The 12,876-nt window shown below is 39.5% G+C and overlaps 1 protein-coding gene across 3 annotated transcripts in view; it reads right to left on the reverse strand.

Moving 5' to 3' along the window:
- The window catches only part of LOC128732850 (cadherin-87A), a 473,132-nt gene that overhangs the window by 60,757 nt on the left and 399,499 nt on the right, over nucleotides 1–12,876 (reverse strand). For all 3 annotated transcript variants that reach the window (XM_053826265.1, XM_053826266.1, XM_053826264.1), the window contains 4 exons: nucleotides 9,840–9,983; nucleotides 5,426–5,879; nucleotides 3,995–5,363; nucleotides 3,632–3,761 (listed from right to left, as the gene is read on the reverse strand). In XM_053826265.1, the coding sequence (XP_053682240.1) occupies nucleotides 3,632–3,761; nucleotides 3,995–5,363; nucleotides 5,426–5,879; nucleotides 9,840–9,983 (2,097 nt within the window). The remainder of the gene's footprint in view (nucleotides 1–3,631; nucleotides 3,762–3,994; nucleotides 5,364–5,425; nucleotides 5,880–9,839; nucleotides 9,984–12,876) is intronic.

The following is a 12,876-nucleotide window of genomic DNA, read 5'->3' on the forward strand; positions in this document are numbered from 1 at the left end:
CTATAAGACTGATTTTTTGCACTGTCAAGAGTGCCTTATCGGGGTAATTTAGAATTCAGCATGAAGGAAGGGTAATGAGGGGCCTGAGAATAAACCCATACTAAAGTCACTTGACGTCGAATGGCCAGATCCTACTTAGATTCTAACCCACGGCCAGTCGGTTATCAAAGCAGAAATGGTTAGTAAGTATTATTTATAATAGAAAATATTCCAGAGGCGAATGCCCAAATAGGCAAAGTCTCTATAAAAGAGAAAAAAAATAGAAAATATTTAAAACCCAGGACAATCCACCCATTGCACAGTTTTTTGCATTTGATTTATAGTGGAATTTAAATGTGAAAATTGTTTCGACTTTTCTTTCATTCAAATTTCGTATTTTACAAACGCACTTAAAAACAAAACATAAGTTTTTCACATGTTAATTAGTAAATATCCAGCAACTTGTATTGTCTGTGAGATCTCCGATCAAAGTAAAGTCCATCTAGAATCCATTCAGAATTTGGCTGCAACAAAATTTCCGATTTTTTCATAACGAAATTAGGTACATTTGCAAAAAAAAATTTTGTACATTTTTTATTTAGCTTCAAAAAAATACGAAAAAAAAATTCTTCGTCTTTTCTGATAAACTTTCGAACTCTTCACTGGATTTCTCCCATCATTTTCTGCACAGTGATATTGTCAACTGGCATCTTTTTCACCACTTTTCCACATCACATTTTTATTGTTTTACGATATTACTACTTTCCAGGTTTCATGTTGGGATTGCCCTTCACATTACTTGTTTGAATACTGTTTCGCTGAGGTGCTGTAATCAAACGAGCATCTACTGAGCAAAAAACCGAAAATGAAGCCTGCTACATTCTAATACAGTAATGACCCGATTTTGTCACCCCCATGATGAATTTCGGGGTGACTAAAACGGGACAGTGACAAAATCGGGTATTTTTTCAATTTTTATTTTTTTGCAGATAACTTAGATATACACCCAATTCTTTTTTTGCACGGATTTTTTTTACACGGATTTTTTTGCACGGTTTCTCGAAATAACACGGTTTTTCTAAAATTTCACCAACAACAGTTGTACACCCAATTCTTTTTTTACACGGATTCTAGTACGCGGAATTTTTTTTGCACGACTTTTTTTGCACGGTTTCTCGAAATAACACAGATTTTTTTTACACGGTTTCTCGAAATAACACGGTTTATTTTTGCATGTTTTTTTTTACACGGGACGCATCCCCCGTATAAAAAAAGAATTGGGTGTATTTCATTCTGATCACTTTTGGGACATTACGCACTTCCTTCTGCCTCTCTGTGGACATTTGTTACCTTTTCACAGCACAGGTCCCAAAGGTATAAAAACACGCGTTTTTTAATTGCGCCGAAATGGTTGATTATGCTGGTTTACTATGTTCAGAGAAATTTCACCGCGTAAAAAAGCTCTTTCTTATGGTATGAACGATTCTTTGATTAACCCCCCTAAAAGTAAGATAGAAAATTTATTTTTCAAGCAGTAAGAGATAGAGCAAAACAATGTTCTACAAAATTTTTGAGAAGATTATTATAAAGAACTTTGCCAAAGAAAGTAACCTTCTAGCTATTACAGTTGTGGAGATAAAAAACAACTTTTGTGAAAACTCCACGATAAACAACTTGTTGGACACAGTTCTTTTCACAGTGTTTTAACACATTTGGCATGTTTGAAAATGATTTTCAAACTAAGCTTTTGATAAATCAAAAGCGTGACAAAATCGGGTAAAAAACGTGGCAAAATCGGGTCAAAAACGTGACAACATCAGGGGTGACAGAATCGGGGAGTGACAAAATCGGGTTACCACTGTATATTGTAGGAACAATGAGAAAACCCGAATCACAAACGAGCGCGAGGTGGTAAACAAGTGGAAAAAGTTCTTCGATGAGCATCTCAACGGCGATATAACAGAAGGAGACAGAACGGAAGTTAACCTAGAAATGTCTACCAACGATAACGGCGAGCCGGCTTCAGATTTCGAAAAGTTCTAGTGAGAAATCGGTCAGCTGAAAAATATTAACTCGCGGCAGAACTCTACGAAAATGGCCAAGAACCACTTGTAACGGCACTTTTTACTGCATAATTTCAAAGATTTTGGAAGAGGAAAAAATATCGGAAGGGTGCATGGAGGGTGTAGTTTGTCTCACCTACAAAAAGGTCAAGGCGTTTTCCCAGATTTTGTAACGTCATCTATCTCCAATAGCAAGAGAATACCTAGGGCAGTATCAGGTGGGCTATTTGGAGGCCGTGCTACTACGGATCAAATTTTCACACTTCGTCAAATTCTACAGTAATGTCGGGAGCGCAAGCACGCATCATATTTTCGTGGATTTCAGAGCAGCATACGATACAGTCGAGCGCGAACAGCTTTGGCAAGTAATCTCGTGCACGAGAACGGTTTGTCGGATAAACTGACGCGGCTGATCAAAGCTACCCTCGAGCGAGTGATATGCTACGTGTGTGCTTCGAGAGCACTTTCGAGTCCCTTCGAATCGCGCAGAGGGTTGCGGCAAGGAAAGAAACTGTGCTGTATGTTATTCAACATCGCTATTGAAGGTGTGAACCGACGAGCGGGCATCGAAATAAGAGGAACGATCTTCAGCAAAAGTCGCCAACGCCTAGCCTTGGCAGATGACCTCGACATTCTTACTAGAAACTACCTACTAATCATCCGGTAGTCCTCTACGGACTTGAGATAGTAACTTTGCTTACGGAAGACATACGTGCACTTGCCGTATTTCAACGAAGGGTGTGACGGACTATTTTTGGCGGAGTACAAACGAATAAGGCAGAGTGATATAGGTGTATGAACCACGAATTGCTGGTCCTACTTGAAGAGATTCCTATCATACACCTGGCGAACTACGGGAGACTACGGTGGGCCGGCCACTTCGCAAGGATGCCGGACGACTGTGCAGTAAAATCTGTTCTCTTCAAACCCCTCACCGGCACAAGGAATACACGGACCTAACATGCTAAATGGACCAGGTTGAAACCGACTTGCGTGTATCGATACGCTCAACGAATTTGCGAAGAGTAGTCCAGGATACAGTGCGACGTCGACGAGTACAGTGGAGAAGAATTCTTGGCACGGTGAGAGCCAACCTACATGCAAAATTGCAAAATGATAATGAGGCGAATGCACATTGGCGGTGGACCTTTCAAAAAAGAATAATATTAAAAACAAATATTTCGCAAGCAACAGACAAAGACGTAGTCCTACGCCTAAAAAATGTAATAATAAAATACCAAAGCGAACATTAAAAAATAATTGTAATAAATTTAAAAAAATATATAAAAAATAGTTGCTCGGAATTGCATTTTAAAGAAATCATCATGTTACTTAAATACTAGTCGTTGTCACTTTTACTAAGTTAAGTAATTACGCCTACTATAAAGTTATGCCAATTATTTACGTTATTGAAAAATCTGGTTCTATAAAAATCAAATAAACACAGTTTTCATCGTGCCACAGCAAACGCACATGATGGGAAAAGTTTCAATGTTTAAAATCTGTAGTTGATTTGCATTGCTAGCACTGCCCTACCCAATATACGCAATTCATTCCATACACTCCTTCTGGCCATTCTCCATACTCACCTCAACTGCAAAAAACACGATTTCCGACTTCAAATGGTTCACATCGAGGGCGGTATTTTTCGAGATAGTCAACTGGCCGGATCGTTTGTCGATTTCGAAATGATGCGTAATTGCCTCGTTGCCAATTATCCTGCGAGAGTAGAAGATAAAACAAACATAGACACATTCATTGTATGAATAATAAAGAAGGACGCACTGAAACCAAAAATACGCAGATAGTACATACATCAAAGGCAAAATACACTGACTGCAATCGCAATATTGTCTCACGTTTGTTGGATCAGTTATTAATGTTGGACAAACTTGCGCTTACAGTATTGCACAGCATATTCTATATAAAATAGTTAATTCAAAAACAAATACCGATAGTTAATTTCCGAAACGATATCTGGATCTCGAGCCTTGATGATGAGCGGCGGTTCAAACATGGTGGCTCCTTCGTCGACGGAAGCTCTATATAGAGGACTTTCGCAAACCGGTGGAGAATCATTTGCATCCAGCAGAGTTATTCGCAGAGAAACGACCGAGGTTTGACCACGGCCTTCATCATCAGTTGCTTTATAAGATAGATAATAAACTGATTGGTTTTCGTAATCTAAACATGGTGCTTTTCCGGGACCAGCTTTAAGCTGGGGTTGTATTTCAATGGACTGCGCAATGTTTTGTGTAGAAGATGAAGGACTGTTGTCGTTGACGTGTTCGGAAACAGCGAAATACCACGATGTGGTGGTTTCACTCTCTTCCGAGCCAAAAGTTTCCCAGCTAGAAACTGTCGGAGGAGCGATTACGTTCATGTCTTTATACTCGTTGGAATGTTCTTCATTAAGAACTTTATATGACATATATTCATCAGCACGATCCAGAAATCCTGTTCGACCATCAGTGGAAATGTTGAAATTTTTCAATGCTGGATAATCCATGGTTAATTCAGCAGAGGTAGGATTCTGTCTTCTTCGTCTAACCGAACTATTTTCTCCAGCTGGACAGTCTGCCACGGTAATAGCACCAGTAATAGGATCTACATTGAATAATTCGGCACCAGTTCCTGAAAGGGAATAACGAATTCCCTGATCTCCAAAATGACCCGAATCTAAATCTTTAGCCGTTATCGTAGTGATGAGGTGTCCAGGATTAGCAGTTTCAGATACAGTTGCCGAGTATGAATCCTGTTCAAAATTAGGCCTATTATCATTGGAATCGGTAATAGAAACGGTTAATGTTGCGGTCGATGACAATCGCGGACTAGTTTTTGTCTCCTCAGCAATCACTAGCACAATAAATTTTCTTTGGTTTGGATTCTCGTAATCAAGTGAACCATTCGCTACTCGTATACTTATCTGGGATGAACCCATAACTAACTTAGGTTCAACATCGAAAACCTCTGACACGTCGTTTAATCGAAGAGAAAATACTGCATTTTCACCCACATCTGGATCATGCACGCTCATTTCAATTGGTAAAGGAGTACCAGGTGCAGTATTTTCTGACATTGATACAAAATATTCCTTTTTATTGAACATTGGGGGTGAGTCATTCACATCACGAATGGTGATTGACGCTTGCGTACTAGCCACTGTAAGATTATCGTTCCCTGGATTCCCATCGATTAATTCGCGAGCTTTAACTGTCAGAATAATTAGACCTGTATCATCCGGAAGGGCCTCTTTGTCCAACGGCTTTGCTGTACGCAGTTCACCTGTTTGGCGGTCTAGCAGGAAATAATCCATTGGATCTGCGAAGTACATAAACGGTTAGTCTTGTGTTTATGCAAAAGACTTTGATTTGGAGACTTACTTGTAACTAATTCATATATAATTTTTCTTGGCTGTCCCCGATCACCATCTCTAGCATGAATCGTCATTACCAATGTACCGATTGGACTATCTTCATTGATAACAGCCGCCAATGATCCTTGAAATACCGGAGGTGTATTCTGCACATCTTTGACGTGAATTTCGAGACCAGCTGTAGCGTTAAACATGCCATCAGTAGCTTCCAATAATATTTGATAAATCATCCGTTCGTTATAATCCAAGTGGCCCTTTAGCATTACTACCGCTGTTAGTTTGTCTTGCCTGCTTTCGGTTATTTCAATGGAAAATTTTTCACATGCATCTGGATTCTGCGACTGTGGAATACAGGTTATGTCAAGATTTTCCCCGACTGTATCCCTGTCTGTCACGAGAACTGACCGAAAGATGATCGTACCGGGAAGTGCGTTCTCAAGCACCTCTGTTTCGTAAGGTACCTGTAAAGATAATAGAAAATTAAAATTAAACATCAATCAATAATGATTCATCTTGATGCTACTTATCAATATTTTGCTAAAATAATCGATATTTAGAGCAAAGTTACTCTATTTGATATTGTATTGTATCCAGTCAGTCCACAATTATGGGTCACACACAAGTGTGGGTCATTTTAGCTCTAGTTGCTGATTAGCGTTTAAATATCACCTAATAATTGATCAAATTATTAGTGCTACTTATGAGTAACAATTTTATCAATCACTTCGTATAATATTCACGCATTAATCAGCACAAAAAGCTAAAATGGCCCATAATTGTGTGTGATTGTGGACTGACTGTACTTTAAAACTAAATAATAAAACACAGGTATCAAAATTCAGAACATGCCGCTTTTGTAAAACGTTTTGAAAGATGAAAACCTCGGCTTTCACCTCCAAACATGTTTTTTTTACAGATTTGGAGTTGGTTCACAGTCATTCTGCTGAATATTGTCAAGTGCACTGACAGCCATCTCAAAAAATAGGAAAACAAGACAGTAGAAGACAATTTGGTATTCTCGGAAGGGTGTAGCATGTGTATGGTCTGAAAGTAAAACAAACTTTCCACTACTTAATCTAAACAAAAAAGAACTGGAACAAAACAAAATTAGAAAAAAGGATAATGAAATAGTTGCCCGTATGAAACAGTAAAACCTTTTTTTCATCTGCAATCTAATTTGGAGTGAACTGATCTAACAGAACCAGTCATCGTATATTCGAATCTCGGGTGATGCTAGATTCAGTTGGATCGTTGCACTAAATAGCCCCGCAATCGTTCGGTACTCTAATTAACCGACTGCGATGCGAAGTCTGCCGATAGAGAAGGGTCAAATCTTAAAGACGTTTTTAGCCCAAGTATCGGGACGTCCGTCGATGTCGGCAAACCCCTGCATACCAACTTCGCTGATACACGAGGTAGTAAACAACGGGGGCAATCATCTGTACTTCCCAAGTAACAACGGTAGCTGAATTGCAAGAGCCATTGCTGTTTACGGGTTGGTTTAAGGCGATCAAAGCTGCATAAAGTAAGCACTTAAATGGTGTTTGAACTTTAAGCCACCAGAAGTTTTTCAAACCAACTCCCCCACAAAACCTGATAAACAAGCTTAATAGCGAATTTTTCTGCTAAACAATGCGCTTCTAAACAGCCATAAACAACAAACTGTTTTACGGCTACTGTGTTAAAGTGTTCTGAACACAGAACAGAAGTGGAGGTCCGAACGATTCGGCGATCAAAACTGGTAACTGAGTCTTTTTTGTTTTTATTTTTCTTTGGGAAGGTTTTCGCATAAAGCGAATAACAGCAATATAAGCAGAACACTCGCTGCCAATCGCATAGCAGCTTTCACATGCTTTCGTGTGCATTCAAATGCGTTCGTGTGTTTTCGTGGAAAAAAGTGACTCGCTACCGCCAGGTTCACTAGTATCTGTAGAAAGTAGCATGTACGTGTTTGGATTTCTACTTCCACTTCTGTTCTGTGAGTAGAAGCTTTCATTAGGCTCACTTAACACTCACACTTAGGCTTAAGGGTGTTAAAGTAGCTTTACACACTACTATCAAGCTTTCATTCGACTCACAGTACACATGCTGTCAGATCATAGAATTTCGCAATTCGACTAGCAGAAAAGATATATGTCAGTTATCGTCGGCCTCAGGTGTAAAGGTATTTTCACTGTCAGTCCTGCAGAGCCAGTCGGGGCGTATCATTCAGTGAGTACTTACAGATCAGAAGATGGCGGTTCAATTCCCGAAACCTAGCCTAAAAGGTTAAAAACCTTAGCAACTGCTTTATTCTTGTAAAATCTTAATTGCTAAATACCTACAGTCTAGTGGTTAGTGAATCCTAAAAGTAAGAGTGAATTAGGTAAAGATGCTTCCAGCTACGTGGTTATAACCTACAAGTGTTAATTCTAATCCTAAGATACTAAAGCTAATCATTACTCTATCCCTGAAACTGCATCGGTGCATATTGAACCTTCGAAGTTACTGTAAGTTGCCAGAAAGGTTAAAGAATATCCGAGTAAGTCATTCGTAAGTTAACATTTGCACACTATAACAGATATGATTTCTGTATAGGAATTTGGAATTATTATATTCCAGTAATAAAGTTACTAAACCTAATAGGTTCACCCAAAGAATGTAGGGATGAAACGAGTGAAAGCAAGACCTTTCAATAATAGTATTTCTTGATTCGAATCTAATGTTTTAACCTTTCCGTAACTCTATTAACACACCCGCTGCAAGACCCTGTGTATCACAGCACACCATTACGGGGATATAGGGATAAAATTAAAAATATATGTCTGCGGTTTTTTCTTAGATGATCTAAAAGAAGATATTTAAAAATGTTTCAGCTAATTATCACTGCTGGAAAAACTTCTTTTGGATGCTCTGACTACATACTGACTCTAACAGCACCGCCCAGCCGAGATTCGAACAAACGACGACTGGCCTAGTAGACCAGCATCGTATCTCGAAGCTAACTGAGTGGGCAGAACTTTCATAAAATTTTCATTAAAATATGTACGACAAAATCTATGTTATCTATGTTATGTAATGTAAGACAAAATAATCTGATATTTGCTGTAACAGAATTAAATGACATTCTTGCAATTCCACAAATTTTGTAGGTCAGAGAGAAACTGAAAGCAATCTGTGTAGATAGAAATTTAACCCCGCGGTGGGTCAGCTGGGTTACTAGTGACGATTAATCTTTCTCGGTGGCTGGGTCGCTTGATGGCTCATTTTACTGCTGCTTTCGTGCTTCATTAAAATATGTTCCTAGTGATCCAGGCTCCAGGCATGCTCTTTTCACCAATGTACCAATTAACACTGTTCGCTGTTGACTTGGGTGATTTTCGTATTATAATATTCTTACAGATACCCTTTTCTTTGCTCAAATTAACTGCTCGTGACTTTTGGAACGGAATTTTAATTAGTTCCGTAATAAATAATCGACGATGTATAGATTAAAATAAAAACATTAGACAATATCAACAGTCTTTTGGTAGCTCACGGCAAATTTAGGCTGTTGGAAATTGTTTCTATAGTTTTCGAACAATCTGGCAAAATTTGGTTCATATCCGTGAAAGTCGATTACATGGCTCTCGGACACTTTGCGTAAAATGACTTATTTTTAATTGTCTTATTAGAAAAACCAACACCAAATTTAGCTTTCGGCATTTCAATGTAGTCCATTTCTAATGAACAAAACGAATGGGAAACTACCGCTACGATTCTAGTACCGATAGAAGTCCTTCTGGTCTGAACACATACATACGATGAATGCTGACCCACTTCAGGGCCAAACTAAAGCATACATAAGAATTTAAGCTTAGTACAACAACCCACAAATGTAATAATATTTAAGTCTACTCAACTCACTCGTAATGAAAACCTAATTATTCTCATAATTTTCCTCGTTCCAAGAATGAATTTTACAGCAATCCGATTTCATCATCGTTTAACTCTCTAAAACGAAGCTCGGTAGCAGCAAGACCGCCAAATACGCTGCTAACGATTCGCGGAAACTCCTTCTCATAGATTACTTCATTTGAATAACATCACGGGAAGCGAAAATTGAAAAATCGCTTCCTGCCAACAACGGCGGTAGCGACTAGCAAGTGGCTCCAGAGGGTTGGCTATCAAACTACGATAATTGGTGAATGCTACCACGCGGAAGGACGAGCCGGAAATCAAAAGCTTATTCCGGTAATGCCACAGCGGGTGTGTCAATTTGGAAATTCTCGAACCGGTTGCAATTTGTGTCAAGTGGCGGAAGTGCAGTTGATTTTAATTGTTGTTTGTGGATGAATAGGTTGGGAAAATGAACGAATGACATAATTGATTTCGACAATATTGTTACACATTTAGCAGAAAAAAATACATCAATTTGAGAACGTGACGTTCTTATCGCTTACATTTTGAAACTCCGGAGGATTATCATTTTCATCCAGCACGATTATCGTGATTGGCACATTAACGATGTTGTCGTTCTCTGAATCAATCCCGGTGGAACTGACGCGATCCTTGATGGACACCGAAAACGAGAGTGTATCCTGAGCCTGAAAATATAATTAAATCGAACACAGTTTACATTAATGATATGCCATAAACACAAAATTTGTACAGCAAAAGAAAGTATAACCATATTGCAATGTACTTTTCGTAATTGCTTGCGCCAAGCATTGTTCCAAGAATTCAGCAAATAAATAATGTATATACTGAGTGAATATCGCTATCATACTTTCCATTTCCCTATTAAAACAATACAACTACGAGTCGTGGATAACAAATGTTTACTTCAGTATTCAAAGAAAAAGTTTAATCTTTCTCGAATCAATTTTGTTGAGGGGACTCCACTAAATACGGTATCGCAAAGAAACAGTAGATACCCAGCGATCCGAAATATACTTAAACGGTATTCAGAATGCTTAGTTCTTCTAAATGATTGTGGCAGGCAATGACTATTTTAGATTTAGAATTAGCCGCACAAAGTGCTTTTATAGTGACTTGGCTATCAGAACAGAAGTAAATAATCTTGCCTATCAGTTCTTTCTGAAGTGCAAACTAAGCTCCGAAATAATCGCAAAGATTTAAGCTGAAAACGGTGCAGTAACTACCCAACGAATAGTATTTCTCCAATTCCAGTTCACGGCAGTAAACACCAGCACCCTCACGACCTTCAGACAAGGAACCATCGGTACAACAGACCACATAGTCTTTCTATATAACCTGTCAACCACTCCTCTATAAGAGGAAACTTACTTGAGAAAATCCCGTGGGGAAAAGTACGCATGAGCTTTACATCGCTAGGAGCAAGAGCATACTTGTCCTCAGCAACAATTTGTGATCACAATCGAGTATGACCAGCAGAACCGTCCACAGACTGCCACAGGCTAATCGCGTGTAGTCGATAAGCACATATCAGTGCTTCTTGCTTCAGGTGGAAGTGTAGAGGATTAGTATTGAAAACATCTTCTAGGGCGGCATTGGGAGCTGCAGTAAATACACTAGACATTGCCATTAAACACATCCTTTGAAGATGGTTTAGATTTGTCTGGACAGTCACAACTTCCCCCTTCTGCCACCATACCAGACAACCATACGCTAGTATTGGTCTGACAATGACCATGTACAACCAGTGTATGTATTTGGGTTTGGGCCCCGAAGAAATGCCAATTGGTCATCTGCAGTGCCCCAAAGGGCATACATGCTTTTATAATTCGGAAATCAATATTTGTAGACCAGTCGGTCACAACATCAACATCCGAATCAAAAAAGCGCAGAGCGCGAGCACCTTTGGTACTTCCACGTCTCGAAACTAAGACGATAGATGTTTTGCAAGATTTACCGAAAGTCCAGTTGCTCGGTACATACCATGTTTTCACGACGCGTAGTGCCTGCTGCATTAAGTCAAGCAATGTGCTTATGCACTTTACAACTATTAGGATGAAACCATCCGCAAAACCATATGACGGATAGCCTAGACCATTAAGTTTCCTCAGTAGGCCATCCGCCACAAGGTTCCATAAAAGAGGCGAGAGAACACCACCTTGAGGACATCCACAAACACTTTGCTTCCAAATGCTTGCTTGCCATAACGATGAGGGATGTGGTGTTCAACAATCCGCTCAAGTGATTTAAACAAGAAAGACGTTAGACTGATTGGTCTAAAACTTTTTGCTTGTTCGTATGTCACGCGTTCACCTTTTGGAATAAACTTAATGGTTATTTCACGACATTGAATTAGAATTTACCCAATAGCAATACTACACACAAACATTCTTTTCAGAATAGGGTATTATATTCCATCTGTTCCAGAAGATTTGTAGTAGAGAAGCTGTTCACGGCCCGCTCAATCGCTTCATTTGCGACAAATATCCGAGCGAAAGCCCATGAGTCTACGTCCCATAAAACGATTTCTAGAACGTTTCGAACTTCAGGTTCCAAACAGCCTGGAAAGCGACTATAAAACAGACATTCCAGGATTTCATTGTTGTTCGTACAGTATTCTCCGTCCGAAATTCAAATGTTATTTACCTGATAATCTTTCGATTTTGGCAGTATTATATCAAGTCGACTTGCCTCGCCGAAACTGAAAACGTTGCTGCAGAACCTGAGCCAGCTCGTGCGTAGTGAAGATCGTAGAGCCTTTGCATAGGCTTTCCGGGCTCCACGCCATCCCTACGAGCTACGACGTCTATTCCTGGCTCTCCTACATTGTTTCTTTAGTTCCGCGAGATGAGAGTTCCACCATGGTGTTCCTGCAGGCGTTTTAATAGTTTTTAGCGAGCAAACTACTTCAAAAGCTTCCGCAATTAATGATGTTGTGACATCTACAGCCACATCTAAGTCGATCGATGACTCAATCGTCGGTTCGAATCCTTGAAATTTCATCGCCAGTTCCTCCTCAAAGAGTTCTCAGTCGGAAAATCGCGGATTGCAATAGTTTGCAGCGTTCAAGGAGACACTCAAATGATCAAAATATATAAAGCAATGATCAGATATTGGTGTTTCATTTGAAACATGCCAGTGTGCCAACTCATGACTGATCCTGTTAGAGCAGAGTGTTATATCTAACACTTTCCCTCTACCAGCGTGTATGAAAGTTGGACCAATGTTGAGTATTTCAAGGTTGGTACTACACAAATATTCCATCAAATCAAAGCCTCTCAGATTGATATCCGAGCTGCCCCAAATGATTTGATGGGAATTGGCATCACTGCCTACAATGAGCGGAAGCCCATTTGATTGGCAGTATCTTATCACATTTCTAAGATCGTCGCTGGGAGTCGGTTCGTCGTATGGTAAGTATGCAGGACAGTAGACGTAGCGCCTATGGACATCATCCACGACGAGTTCTGCTGTTACTGCAGAAATATTTCGAGTAGTCAACTCAGAGATAAGACATGCACTCATTGACCTATGCAACAATATGCATGCCCTGGACATCAA

This window comes from Sabethes cyaneus, chromosome 1 (genome assembly GCF_943734655.1).
Source record: "Sabethes cyaneus chromosome 1, idSabCyanKW18_F2, whole genome shotgun sequence".
In the NCBI taxonomy this organism is placed as follows: domain Eukaryota; kingdom Metazoa; phylum Arthropoda; class Insecta; order Diptera; family Culicidae; genus Sabethes; species Sabethes cyaneus.